This window comes from Neofelis nebulosa, chromosome 13 (assembly GCF_028018385.1).
Source record: "Neofelis nebulosa isolate mNeoNeb1 chromosome 13, mNeoNeb1.pri, whole genome shotgun sequence".
In the NCBI taxonomy this organism is placed as follows: Eukaryota; Metazoa; Chordata; class Mammalia; order Carnivora; family Felidae; genus Neofelis; species Neofelis nebulosa.
Window position 1 is genome coordinate 6871010 of NC_080794.1, and position 15091 is coordinate 6886100.

The following is a 15091-nucleotide window of genomic DNA, read 5'->3' on the forward strand; positions in this document are numbered from 1 at the left end:
ATTTATTTATTTTTAATTTTTTTACATTTATTTATTTTTGAGAGACAGAGACAGAGCATGAGCGGGTGAGGGGCAGACAGAGAGGAAGACACAGAATCCAAAGCAGGCTCCACGCTCTGAGCAAGCTGTCCACACAGAGCCTGACGCAGGGCTCGAACCCACAAACCGTGAGATCATGACTTGAGCCGAAGTCGAACACTCAACTGACTGAGCCACCCGGGTGCCTCCAAAGTGCTGGGGTTTTTTTTAAATGTTTATTTATTTTTGAGAGAGAGTGAGAGCATGAGCGAGGAGGGTCAGAGAGAGAGGAAGAGAGAATCCCAAGCAGGCTCTGCACTGGGGCTCAATCTCAGGAACCGAGAGCTCATGACCTGGGCCAAAATCAAGAGTCAGAAGCTTAACTGACTGAGCCACCCAGGTGTCCCTCAAATGTTCATTTGTGACCGTGTCTATACATGGCCTTCGCGGTGACATTCAGCATGCATCCTGCCAATAAATGTTTAAAGTACCTTTGTCTATGTTGCCAGGTCTCATGTTAGCCTGCCTCATGTGGTTGTTCCCTTGATCGGAAGCAGTGAAGGTGCCTGGAAAGTGTGTGTTAAACCTGGCAAGGGAAAAGTGGGTATTGCTTTCCCTTTTAGCCCTAGAGGCTAATATTAAAAAAAAAAAAAAAATGATGTAGGAAGAGCCAAACAAAGATGCAACTAAGTCATGCGGGTGGGAATAAAATGTTGGGTCCTGTTCACTCTTGGACATAGAACTTATTCACTTCCTCAATACCTCCCGTGCGCACAGGGTTTTAGAGTTCCGGTGCAAGGGGTCTCCGTTTACACGTGTTTCATTTAACTCTCTACTAGGATCCTATGCAACACGCAACTAACTGTATTTTTTTCCACCAAATGAGACCCAAGGCTCAGACTGGTGAAGGGCTCCCCGATCACAGCACGAGTAAGCAGCTCAGCTCAAGCTACAACGTGGGTCTTTGGATTCCTAGCCTAGCCCCCTGCCCCTCTGGACCCACAAGCCCAGTGCATGTACACAATGGGTGGGTTGTGTCAACAGTGACATACACAAGTGAGCTTAATACGCTCATGTAATCATCTGTGGCCCACAGACTCCTCTTCCTTCCATCACCATCTGTGTTTGATGTTGCCTTTCCAACTTGAAACCACACCTGGTGCTCTGTGTGCAATCAACCAAAGCAAACATCTGAGGAAGCAGAGGCAGCTCCATTCTGCGTGGCTGACAGTTCTGCACTGACGTGGTGTTTGACCAACGTACAACATCTCAAGCGATCGGCAACTTTTACAGTGGAACTTTTAAGTGCTGTATCCTGAACTCATACAAAGGAGGGGAAAACCCCAGTTGTGACTCAGGAGATGGAATTTCAAGTATGTTTATGGAAAGCTGTGATGTCGCTGGGTTTCTTGGGATGGCTTCTCAGCCTGGCCACCAGGCAGTGGGAGCTGCTCCAGAGGCCCCAGCCCCCCATGGAGAATTTTCCACTGTGGGCAGGGTGAGGACGGGGTAATAACGATACATTTCCTGGCCCTGTTTCTGGCTGATAAAATGACCACTCAGGCAAGATTCCTTTCACTCATCTAGTCTGATCTGCGCGGGGGAGGAAGCAGTCAAGACCTGCTATTTATCCAGGGAGAAGCAGGAAGTCTGGGGTGACTTTCTCAAGGTTGGGGACAAAGAAAATGAGAGAAAAATGAAAGAGAAGGAGAAATAAGAAAAAAAGTACCTTTTTAACTTTCTTGACTTACATTTCATTCTCTCGCTTGATTACATTTCTTTCTCTGTGTTAATTCACATAGATAACTAGTGCAGCCTCTGATATACTCCATGGGGCTGAGGAACTCATCTGGGGAGGCGCCATTTTTTTAGCCTCTTCCTGCCCCGTCTGCCCCCAAGAGGGGCTGGCTGCTCCTGGGGGCTCTTCCACACACGGAGACTTATTTATAATAAAAATAATCTAACCCAACACCAGAGACTTTCTTTTGGGGCGCCTGGGTAGCTCAGTTGGTTGAGCATCTGACTCTCGATTTCGGCTCAGGTCATGATCTCACGGTTTGTACGTTCGAGCCCTGCCTTGAACTCTGCGCGGACGGTGCAAATCCTGCTTGGGATTCTCTCTCCCTCTCTCTCTGCCCCTCCCCCACTTGCATGCTCGCTCTCTCTCTCTCTCTCTCTCTCTCTAACTAACTAAATAAACCTAAAAAAAAGAATTTCTTTTAAAAAGGGTTTTACTCGGGGCACCTGGGTGGCTCAGTCGGTTAAGCGTCCGACTTTGGCTCAGGTCACGATCTCGCGGTCCGTGAGTTCGAGCCCCGCGTTGGGCTCTGTGCTGACAGCTCAGAGCCTGGAGCCTACTTCTGATTTGTGTCTCCCTCTCTCTCTGCCCCTCCCCCGTTCATGCTCTGTCTCTCTCTGTCTCAAAAATAAATAAACGTTAAAAAAATAAATAAATAAAAAGGGTTTTACTCAATTTTGAGAAAAATTGCTATAGAAAATTCTTTTATATACAAAGTTCAAGGAACTTTTTTGTAAACCAAGAAATTACTCAGTCCTCATGTTCTTTGTTTATAAAACAAAGGAGACGAATTATAGAATTCTAGAGCTGCTTCTAGCTCTGACTGGGAAATGCAAGTTTTCTATCATAGGGTTTGATTGAAGTAAAGTGCACACTGAAACACAAACAACAAGACATATAAAAAATAAAAAGTGTACATTAAGTTGTTCATCAGCTTTCTTTCTCTTAAACTGTATTATCTCCTCGATGTTTTCATCTTCTCTTGCAGCCCTGCTCTCTGAACTCTTGAATTGCCTTTGTGTCTACAGTTGTGTGATGTGTCTCTAGGTGCGAGATGCTGGTAAGTGTGACGGGCGCCACACATGAAGAGATGTGATCAAACATCCATAGGTGAAGTGCCCCTAACCCCCATGTTGTTCAAGAGTCAACGGGACCATCATGGCTTTCAAACTTTCTGGCCATGACCCACAGGAATACATTCCGCTCAGCAACTCGATACACACATGTATACGCACACACACATACTCATCCGTGCAGATACAAGCATCATTCCGTGAAACAGTACTTTTTCCTACTACATATACTCTATATACTCTGATATCTTCTTGATTCTTGTTTTCGATTCCATCTCATTTAAAAGAAAATGGTGCTAGCGATCCATGGAACATACGCAGGTCGTGAGCAAGAGTGCAGAAGCTTGGGGGAAACAAATCAGAATTTCTGGTCTTGCCTGTCACCAGTGGACACGGCAGAAGCTGTTGCCTTAACTGACTCACCCTCGAAGCCAGTTTAATTTTTTCAGCTAGTCCCTTCTGTATACAGTAGGTACCAAATTAAGCGCGGACTGTCCGACGCCCTGCACTTCATTGTGTTTGGCAGTAGGCGTCCGGATGACATTAGTTTTCTCGCCGCTAATATTTCAGAAAGTATTTTAGTCAGCCATAATTTAGAAATATACGATGAAAACCTCAATGTTCATATTCCAGCTGAAAAATACAAAGTCGCTCTTGTGTAACCTCCACAATCCCAACTGCCTGTCTCCTACATGCAGGTAACCCCGTGCTCTGAGTTTTCGTTTTTCATTCCTCTGTATGCATTTTGTAGATTTCCTACATATGTATACACGCATAGGTTTATTTTCATACAGCGTTACATATTTTTTAAGTTTATTTATTTATTTTTGAGAGAGACAGAGACAGTGTGAGCAAGGGAGGGGCGGAGAAAGAGGGAGAGACAGAATCCAAAGCAGGCTCCGCACTGTCAGCGCAGAGCCCCACGCGGGGCTCGAGCTCACGAATAGTGGGATCATGACCTGAGACAAAACCAAGAGTTGGGTGCTCAACTGACTGAGCCACCCAGGCGCCCCAAACTTTTTAACATTCTTACATTGTTTACGTTTTTAACATTTTACTCATTTTAATTGCTGCATATTATTTCATTGTATGAATTGTTCCAAAACTCCATTGGTCCATTCCTCCCACCAACAGTCATTTAGATTTCTTTTCTGTTACAAGCAATACTCGGTGAACATTGGTATGTATTTCTAGGGCACATTCTCTCCTGACTATTTAACTAGATGTTGAATTTCTTAGGAGAACAGGATTGAATACATAAACAATCCTAGCAGACTGTGCTCATTGGTTTTATCCTTGTCCCAGCTTCATATCCCAGCCTGCAGGGATGAATTTGTTTCTGTTTACTTAACAGAGCCTTAAAGAGGGGGCAAGGAATGAGGTTAAAAACCAAAAACAAAACCAAGAGATGAAGACATCTGCTTCTTTTTGAACTGGTGATATGAAGCAAGCTTAAGGAAATAACGGGATGTCAGTGATTTTTAGTAGCTGCTGAAGAGTCTTGACTAAGATCATCACGAACTCTTCTCTATGTAATCTGCCTGTCAGAATCGATGGGCAGCACCAACAGTTTTTACCCACAATTTCAGGAACAAAAAGTTGGCCCTGCCTCAGTTCATTCTGGCTGGGGTTGGCAAACATTTTCTCTCAAGGGCCAGGGTAGTAAATATTTCAGGCTTTGCGTGCCTTATAATCTCTGTCACAACTACTGAATTCAGCCTTTGTAAGATTAAAGAAGCCACAGACTATACATAAACTAACAAGCATGGCTGTGTTCCAATAAAACTTTATTTATAAAAACAGGAGGTGGGCCAGATTTGACGTGTAAGTGGTAGTATGGCGATACTTGTTCCAATCAGAAGGGAACAATGTAGATCAGAAATATGTATTATATAGCCAAATTTTAACTTAATCTATGATTTTTCCCCTGTTAGTTGGACAACTATCCTAAAAACTGGAAAACACCTAGTCCTGTTGAGAGCGGGGATAAATAAATACTTTAATATACTCCTGATAGGAGTGGAAACTGGTACATTCATTTGGTTCTTCAACAGTTATAAATCTGTGAGCACCATCATGGGCCGCATGCTCCACGGGATACCGCTGGACATAAAAATAAAATGCATACGCACCCTACACTCACAGGCTAGTGAAGGAGACAGACATCGAAATCGCTAGTAATTGCTTAAAAAGGTGGTGACATGGGGGCTCCGGGTGGCTCAGCAGATTGAGCTTCTGGCTCTTGATTTCAGCTCAGGTCGTGATCTTGTGGTTCGAGCAGCGCAGAGCTTAACTGGGACTCCCTCTCTCCCTCTCTCTCTGCCCCTCCCCCACTCACGCTCTCAAAAATATGTATTTTTTTAAAGGTGGTGAAATGGATATTTTGTCGAAACATTATATATTTGTGTATTTATATATATAACATATTGACCGTGGCATAACTGTATCTGGCTACAAACAGTAGCAGTCATTAAAAATAAGTAACTACGTGACTCCAGTCTACTGTGTCAAATACATTCTTAATCTCATGACGGAATACCATGTGGTTTAGAGGACTGAATCCAGGCTTGGAGCCCATCAGACAGACCTGGGTTTGAGTCTCAGTTCTAGCACTTACTACGGGTGGGACCTTGATTACGCCTTTATCTTGGTAAGCGTCGGCATTCTCTGCCAATGGGGATCGTAATAGTGTTTGCTCCAAAAGGACAACGGTGAACATTACATGAAAGAGTACGGGGGAAGCTTCTAGCACAGAGCAGGTTCTAACAAACAGCAGCCAATTACACGTATTCACACGACAGCATCTGTCGAGTGCCTCCCACGTTCCCAGAATTGAGTCCAGATCCGGACCCAGGACTATCATTATTCTTATGGTCTAATGAGATGCCACCCAAGCCTTGGGTCAGCAGGTAACTTCAGCAGGTGCACAGTCCAGGTATATGTGGTAATATAGACAATTCTGTGCAGTCCGTGGCCTCCACCTTTCCCCAGTGGTGGCCCTTCACGCGTGCTCCCCACCACCACCCTAGCTCTATTCCCCGACTCCTAGGAAGCTGGGATGGGTCACTTTTACGTGTGAACTTGCTGGGCCACAGGGTGGGGATATGCCAGATACGTGGGTGCCAGATATTTGGTCAAACATTCTAGGTGCTTCTGTGAGGATGTTTTGGATGAGATTTTACCTTCACAGACTGAGTAAAGCAGATGGCCTCCGCCAAACAGTGGAAGGCTAGGATAGAACAAAAAGACTGGCCCTTCCCTGAGTAAGAGAGAATCCTTCCTTCCTAATGACTATGAACTGGGACACTGGCTTTTCTCTGCCTTCAGTGTCAAATGGAAACATTAGCTGTCCTGGGTCTCCAGTTTGCTAACTGTAAATCTTGGGATTTGCAAGTCTTTATAATCATCGGAACCTCCCTTATAATACATTCCTTTACAAACAAACACAGATAGACAGACAGACAGACACACACACACACACACACACACACACACACAATTAGTTCTGTTTCTCTGGGGAACCCTAATATAGAGCAGTTTTTACCTGAACTGCTTGCTTAAGTTACAAGGACGACAGACTTCAGGTTGCCAGTACAGTTACGGTCTGTGTGGCATCCTCTGGAGTTGTGCAGTGCACAATCTGCATGCCCGTCCACTACAGCTGTGCTCTGATATCCCACCTTAACAACTCTGAGGACCCTCCATAGAGACTGCAACTTCCCCACCTCACCTCCTCTCCCAGGTTCAGGGACTCAGGATTCACGAATGTGGCAATGGCTTACCAACTCCAAACATCTCTGACACCTTACCTCCAGGCACACAATGGAAGCCGTCTCCGCGATAGCCAGGTTTGCACTGACATGTGAAGGAGCCGGGAGTGTTGTAGCAGAAGGCATCGGGGTGACATTGGCTTGGCTGGCATTCATCCACATCTGCAAAAGAGCCACGAAGCCCAGGGACAATGACACTTGTTCTGGAATTCATAGTTTATACAATAATTTAAACCACTTCGTCAGCTCTAAGGGACTCTGTTTCTGATCTGGGAACAGTGATTTAAAGTTCACTAAACATTACTCATCAAAACACAATCTCCCTGGGGTGCCTGGGTGGCTCAGTCTGTTAAGTGTCTGACTTTGGCTCAGGTCATGATCTCGAGGTCTGTGAGTTCGAGCCACACATCAGGCTCTGTGCCGACAGCTTGGATCCTGGAGCCTGCTTCAGATTCTGTGTCTCCCTCTCTCTGCCCTCCCCTCCTCATGGTCTGTCTCTCTCAAAAATAAACAAACATTTTTTAAAAAGCCACTAACTCCCCAATTTCTATCTTGTGTATTTGTAAATGTGTTTCACTTTGATGATTAACATTTTCATGGAAAATTAAGCATGCAAAAGGAAAAAAAAAAAAGAGAAGATTCTTTTGCATATTATATAAAATGATCCTTCTCACCACAAATGAGAGCTTCAAAAATGTCTGAGAGTTTGGAGACATTATTAACCACTGACAGAAAAACCTCGGAGACAAGAGAAAATTCACATTTACTTTTCGTTCAGTAACAAAAAGTAAATATCCCAGGTATGCCTGGGTGACTCAGTCGGTTAAGTGTCCGACTCTTGATTTCAGCTCAGGTAATGATCTCACGATTCTTGAGTTCAAGCCCTGTGTTGGGCTCTGTGCTAAGGGTGGAGCCTGCTTGGGATTCTCTCTTCCTCTGTCTCTCTCTCTCTTAAATAAATAAACTTAAAAAAAAAAGAAAGTACTGTATCTCAGAAATTATAATCTTAGAAAAGCTTGGACTTTTCAGAAATACTACATGGTGTATTATTAAGTAACTTTGCAAATCAGGGGATCGGGGTACTTTTTTTTACAGCTATCTTACCTAAAATCATCTTTGAAAAGCATCTTGGCAGCCAACAATGGACTCACCTCAGGTCTGAAAGAATTCTGTGGAGACATTTACTCTCCCACACTCTGCAGTCATTTATTTAATAAGGGGACTTGGCTTTTTCTGGAGCAGAAGGTGAGAGCAGACCAGGAGAATGGCTATAGCTATGTTACCAAAGAAAAAGCTGGACCTCAAGTCCCCATGTATACAAGGATTATCTGCCTTTTTGGAAAAGACAATCTCCTCAGTTCCTACCAGACAGCATGGGTCTAATTGTTGCTGAAGCGAGCAAGTCACAGAACAAAATAGTAGGGGGAGGCTGAGCATCTTCTCCAGTGAGAACAGCTTCCAAAGGAAAATGCATGGTTCACACTACCAGAGACAGACAAAATGCAGCCCATTTACCCAACAGAGTTGAAAGGGTAATTCTCAGGGCGCCTGGGTTGAGCGTCCAACTCTTGATTTCGGCTCAGGTCATGATCTCACAGTTCATGAGATTGAACCATGCCCTGGGCTCCGTGCTGACAGGGCGGAACCTGCTTGGGATTGTCTCTCTCCCCCTCTCTCTGCTCCTCCCCTGCACTCACTCTCTTTCAAAACAAATAAGCAAACTTAAAACAAAAAAGAATAGCTCTCTTAATTTCAGGATGAGTTGGTAATTAGCACATGGAATCTTTTCGGGTTACACAGGGAGAAAAATCAGAGGAACCACATACCTTGGCAGGCTCGGCCGTCCCCAGAGAAGCCCGGCAAACAGGAGCAGGTGTAGGAGGACCCTCCCATGTAGATACACTGCGCCCGCTGTGGAATGTCACAGTCATGGAGGCCCGTCGTGCAGTAGTTGATGGGGCGCTGGTCCACGACAGCTACAAACAAAATGTTGACACGGTGTTTGGAGCGAGGCCTCTGAGTGGTCCCAGTGACCTTCTAAGTTCCCTCTGCATCAGTGGTTTAGTCCACGGAGGGGAATGTGCAAGAACCCCAGACCTCTAGGCATCTTGCCGGGCATCATCCTCCGCTCTCCACTGGGTGATACCCATGGACTTCCTGCTGTCTGCCACCTGGATCCTGCCTCTGATGGTCTTTGCACACGGACACCATGGCTGCTCATCCAACGTGGTACTCACCCTCTCTGTCTCAGGCCACGCTCCATACCAGGTTCCCCCAAACCCAACTTCCCTTTCACCTGGAAGCGAGTTGGAACACCTGCAGGTGTATGTACACACCTCCCGTGGCAGTTCTGTCAGAGCATGTGAGGAGAAGGATCTGAGACTTCCCCACGGCGTCTTTCCCCTTGGCCCACCGGGCAGGAAGACCACGGTTGAACGTGGCTGAAGTCAAAGTCACCCATTTCCCACGAAGGAAGGAGAAATCAATTTTCCCCCGTGCAGTGAGACAGGTGTTATAGAAAGACGGTGGGCTTTGCGGGGGGAGGGTAGGCGTCCCTGGGTTTCTACTAGGTGCATGTGTCCGCCACATGGCTTTGGTGAGATCACATAATTTCTCAGAGCCTCAAGTTCTTCCTCTGTAGGAATTACTTCCTGCATGCCAAGCACAAGGAGGCCCAGTAGATGGAACTCCTGTTTTCTAAAGGGTCCTGCTGATAGAACTCATAGAACGAGGGCTCAGGAAGTGGGTGAGTGACACAGAGGCTAGCCAATAACACCCCACCTTGTTCTTTTCCCTCAAGTTGGAAGTCAAGGGCTGAGGTCTAGGGCATATTTTCAGTGGCTGGTTCAGGTTCTCTGGGGGTTCCCAAGGTACCAGTTAACTTTTGGTTTTAAAGCTCTAAGACCCAGGACAGAATCCTATCCCTCGAAATGGCAGAACAGAACCTCTCCTTCCCTCGAGGGGGCCCTCGGTGTCTGGATTATCCTACAGGAGGGCTTCTCCTCTTTCTCCTGAGTCTTCCCAAGACTGATTCCAGTTTTTCTGGTCTCATGTGCTTTGAGAGTGAGAACTCTGAGCACTGTCAGGGGATACAGAAAGGAGAGGATACTCTTCAAAGGTCTGTGGGAAACGAGAGGTTAGCAAAGTAGTGGTGGATGGAGGAGGTCTAGCCTGTGCACTTGGCAGCTTAGACTCCTGAAGTCAAGACTAAATCAACTCCCATGGGACAGGCGCCATCAAACTGAGTCTTATGGGCCAAAGGGTTGCTGGATTTTAAATTACTGCTAGCAGTCCACAGATATGTCTGGAAAACAGTGACCTAGATGATACCTAACAAGTCCTAACACGTTCTGCTTCCTTGGACCCTCCTGCTGTCTATTCTTCTATTCTCTTCTTTTCTCTAGGGTCCCCTCCCCCACCCCAACAAATCCTTCAGCTCCTGGTGTGAAAGGGGATGCTTTCAACAAATTAGGATCCCCAAAAGGTAGGGAAAATACTGGCCGACAGAACAACCAGGAAATCAGCCTCACTCTGCTTTCTTTTCGCTCTTCCAACAAATATTTATGTCATTTATAGTTTTTAAGCGATCCTTTTATAAATTACGTTTGCCCGGGGCCTCGTTTTGCTGCACCCTTCTCAACAGAGGGGAACCTTGGTGCAAGCACGTATGGGTTTCGGTGTTCTCTCCCCACCATCATCTTCACATATGTATGTGTTTCTATAATCTTCAAATCGTTTCTAGAAAAAGGCAATTTATAACTGAATTTCTTTTTCTTAAATTTTTTTTTAATGTTTATTTTTGAGGGACAGAGACAGAGCATGAATGGGGGAGGGGCAGAGAGAGAGAGAGGGAGACACAGAATCCGAATCAGGCTCCAGGCTCCCAGCTGTCCGCACAGAGCCCGATGCGGGGCTTGAACTTACAGACCATGAGGTCATGACCTGAGCCAAAGTCAGACCTTTAACCGACTGAGCCACCCAGGTGCCCCTTAATTTCTTAAATCTAGAAATTTAAGAAAATTGAATCTCTTAAGTCATGTTTTTTTTCTTTATGGAAGACCATGTTTCCATGCCAAAGCAATTTTCTTCTTAAAGCGGTTTTAAAAGCTGCTTTCACGATTCCAAACGGTTTCATTCTACTTTTTTCATTTTAAAATAATGACACCACTTTAAAAAATGACACACTTTTAAAAAAAGACACCAGGGTGCCTGGCTCTGCTTTCTGCAAAGGCCTTGACCTCGCAGAGCTGGTAACCTCTCTAGAACTCTGATCCCGCCCATTCAACTGATGGGCAGCTACAGGGTGGGATGGTGGGGCAAGTTTGGGAAGGAGAGAAAAATTGGGCCCAAATGGGAATTAAAAATGAACTATAGCTACAAGTAGATGGTACGTTGGGGTTGTACTTTACCAGCTCCTCCGTTTGGGAAGACAACCCTGGGAAAGGAAGGGGCCCTGACCTGGAATGAGCAGAGTAGGTTGGCTGGGGCTGAGCTGCTGCCACAACCCACCCCCCCTGCTCCCCCCCGGAGACACCTGCAGGCTGGCTCAGGCTGGAAATGAGGCAATGAGAGAGAAGGAAGAAGATGCCGGCAAGGGAGGGAAGGACAACTAAGGGAAAGAAGTCATGTGTTAAAAGGAAAACAAAGGGCAGGGTATAAAGGGCTCCAAGTGGGGTGGCTTCACACAGCCTCGAATTACTTCCAGTTCTGAAAATAAGGTCACAAAAATGAAGGATTTATAATAACTTTTCCTAGCAATATGACAGGCAAGGAGAGAGGAGATGGGCAAAGGAAGAGAGGGGAAAGGCAAGGGATAACGATGGGTGAGGGAAGGTTAAGCCTAAGCCTCAGCCTGGCCCTCTTCCTGCCCTGAAGGAGGGGCAGGTGCACGGGGCCATGCACTGGGCAAAGAAACCCACGCAAGGGGAAACCTCAAGTTTCCCCACATTCCACACGCAAAGCCACCTATCCTAGAACCGTGGCCACTCAGAGGGGGTATCTGTGTCTTCATGTAAAGGTGATTTATGGGCTTTTTCCTTCGTGTGAACATACTCTGCACATTCTTTTTCTCTTTTTTAATTTTTTAAATGTTTATTTTTGAGAGACAGAGAGAGTGTGAGTGGGGGAGGGGCAGAGAGAGAGGGAGACACAGAATCTGAAGCAGGCTCCAGGCTCTGAGCTGTCAGCACAGAGCCCGATGTGGGGCTCGAACCCACACACTGCAACATCATGACCTGACCCGAAGTCAGATGCTGAACCGACTGAGCCACCCAGGGGCCCTGTATTCTAATTCACTGCAAAAGTCTGCATGCCGTGGACAAGAGAAAGTCAGAGGTTTACAGAAAATGCCAAACATGGAAGTCCACGAAGCTGCCCCTCCCATAATGGATGCCAGTCCTCATGAAAAGTTCATTTCCTCCCGCCAGCTCATATCCATTGGGCATGGGCCCCAACCCCTCACAGCTGGCAGGGCACAGGACCAGCCTCCTAACCTGTCCAAATTCTTTTCTCTTCCTTCCTTGCTGTGACCAGGAGAAAACTCTTCCTGTGACCAGGAGAAAACACTGCTTATTCCTTATTCCTAACCCAGGCTTCCAACCCAGGACACAGTTTTCATGAGGAATTCTGGGATAGGTGAAATGGCCATGAAATTATGCAGTGATGAGCCAGAGTGATTTGTTTGAATGCGTTTAGGCAGACCTGGTTTTACCCCCTGAGCCATCCCTCCATGCAGTGAGTCTCAAAGGAGCTGAGTAAGAGGGGTTAAGAGCCAAGTGGGATGGAATCGTGTTGGGCCTCCAGGCAGTGGGAGAGTCAGGAAACCTCACAATGCTGGGACCCGTGGAGCACAGTGATCTTCAGGTGGTTTTCACATTTGTTTCCAAGCAATGGGATCCACCATTCAAACAAAATCTCGCCCAGAATCTGATATGTAGAGAAATCAAAGGCTAGAGGTCGGGGTGGAGGCCAAATCTGCCCAGGCTTCCCTGTGTCCTCACTGGCAGCTCCCGAGGCTCCTTCAAGGGCTCCAGGGGACACAGTGAGCCCAGGATCCAGTCTGAGGAGTGGACACCCAGAGACATTAAGTGTCTTCCTGAAAATCCGATGCCTTAGGAGTAGACATTTGCACCCCACCTGCCTTACACCCTGCCCTATCCTCCAGTGAGTGTGCATGGCAGGAATGGTCCGGCACAGAAACCCACGACATCACGCCTCACAGCCATTGGCCCCACGACTGCACACTCCACCACCCAAGTCTGAGCCCAAATGTAATGTAAACGGTGCTGTCGTGAGAAGTAAACCTTGGAGGGGTGCCTGGGTGGCTCAGTTGGTTAACTGTCCGACTGGATTTCGGCTCAGGTTATGATCTCACAGTTCATGAGTTTGAGCCCTGCATTGTCTGCATGGACAGCGTGAAGCCTGGTTTGGATTCCTCTCTCTCTCTCTCTCTCTCTCTCTCATAAACAAACATTTTTTTAAAAAAGAAAATAAACCTTTGAATCGCCTTCGAATCGCCTTCATCTCAAAAAGCATGGAAGTCAAGCCAAATACACAGAAATGGTTGTTCTCTATCGAACAAGAAAAAGAAGTAACCTTAGCAGCAGAGCTGAAATCTTCACTCTGTGCGAAGGGGACCGGCTTTTCTAAATCCACAGATGTTTGGGTCACATTCAAAATTTGAGAACTGCCTGTTCCCTCCCGCCCTCGAGACATCACCTCGCCCTGGGACCTTGGAGTCTCATCTGAGCTTCAAGACAGAGCAAACAGAAAGCACACTAGGGTTTAGTGAACAGCAAGGAAGGGGCGATGAGACGGTTCACTGATGCCATAAAAGAAGTATCTGTTTTAAGTTGGGAAGAAATGTTGAGTTCAGATGGTCCATTCCACATGCTGCTCTCCAGCCCTGGAAATTGCCACAAATCTTTGAACTTAAAATTCTTGGAACCAACAGGTCAAAGTGCGGCAGTAGGAAAAAAAAGCGAAGAAATCTAAACAATCTGGGTCTTTGTGGTTGGCCTATCTCCATCACCACTAAAATCATCACCAACCTAAAGCATTATTAGCCCAATTAATAGCTTTAAGTCACTCGCTTTGATGAGGCTACTACTTGTGGCTTATAAATTCGAAAGCCATGCACAGAATGGTCCCAACTGGAATTTTATTTTATTTTTATTAAATTTTTTTTTAACATTTATTTATTTTGAGAGAGAGAGGGAGAGACAGAGCATGAGTGGGGGAGGGGCAGAGAGAGAGGGAGACACAGAATCCGAAGCAGGCTCCAGGCTCTGAGCTGTCAGCCCAGAGCCCGACACAGGGCTCGAATCCACAAACTGCGAGAACATGACCTGAGCTGAAGTCAGACGCTGAACCGACTGAGCCACCCAGGTGCCCCTGAATTTTAGAGGTAAATCACGAAAAATTCAATCTAAAGCATCTGTCAGGTGCTCCCTCCATATGAATTTCAAGACCACCGATTATGGGATGCCTGGGTGGCTCTGCTGGTTCAGCGTCCGACTCTTGGTTGCAGCTCAGATCATTATCTCACAGTTCGTGAGTTCAAGCCCTGCACTGGGCACTTGTCAGTATGGAGCCTGCTTGGGATTCTCTCTCTGCCTCTCTGTCTCTCTCTCTCAAAAATAACTAAACTTAATAAACAAACAAATGAAGAAACAAGTGTAATTGTTTTAACAGGTATTAAAACAATGGAAAGAATTAAAAGGAAATTTATAAGAAGGAACGTAGTGCAAAAAAGCTTATAAAAGGTGAGGGGACACTATTACGATAGCGTAGACAATAACACTGCTTATTCGTTATACGTAGGACCCTCTGGGTAGTTGGGGGTAGGGAATGAAGTCTGATTCATCTTTGAAAACTGCTTCCCTCAACAACAGAAGCCAGCACTCGCCAACCCAGCCAGGACAACTACCTGGGGCAACACCTTCGCCGTATGAACAAACGTTTTGGAAAGTTACCTACAGAACTTACCCACACACGTCCCCTCTTCTGAAAACTGATAGCCTTCCACACACTCGCAGCGGAAGGTTCCGGGGTGGTTATTGCAGATCGCGTGGCTCCCACACACCGAGGGCTGTTCTGAACATTCATCGATATCTACAACAAATTTTTTCAACAGGCAGACTTTTAAAAACTACTTCTTCAGGGGCGCCTGGGTGGCGCGGTCGGTTAAGCGTCCGACTTCAGCCAGGTCACGATCTCGCGGTCCGTGAGTTCGAGCCCCGTGTCAGGCTCTGGGCTGATGGCTCGGAGCCTGGAGCCTGTTTCCGATTCTGTGTCTCCCTCTCTCTCTGCCCCTCCCCCGTTCATGCTCTGTCTCTCTGTGTCCCAAAAATAAATAAAAAACGTTGAAAAAAAAATTTAAAAAAAACACAAAAAAAACCTACTTCTTCAAATATCACCAGGTATAATAAAAT

The 15091-nt window shown here is 46.3% G+C and overlaps 1 protein-coding gene across 1 annotated transcript in view; it reads right to left on the reverse strand.

The window, feature by feature from the left end:
- Nucleotides 1-15091, reverse strand: part of NID1 (nidogen 1) — an 83221-nt gene that overhangs the window by 18528 nt on the left and 49602 nt on the right. The window contains exons 10-12 of the mRNA XM_058696221.1: nucleotides 14646-14771; nucleotides 8486-8635; nucleotides 6699-6821 (exon numbers count right to left, since the gene is read on the reverse strand). Of these exons, the coding sequence (XP_058552204.1) occupies nucleotides 6699-6821; nucleotides 8486-8635; nucleotides 14646-14771 (399 nt within the window). The remainder of the gene's footprint in view (nucleotides 1-6698; nucleotides 6822-8485; nucleotides 8636-14645; nucleotides 14772-15091) is intronic.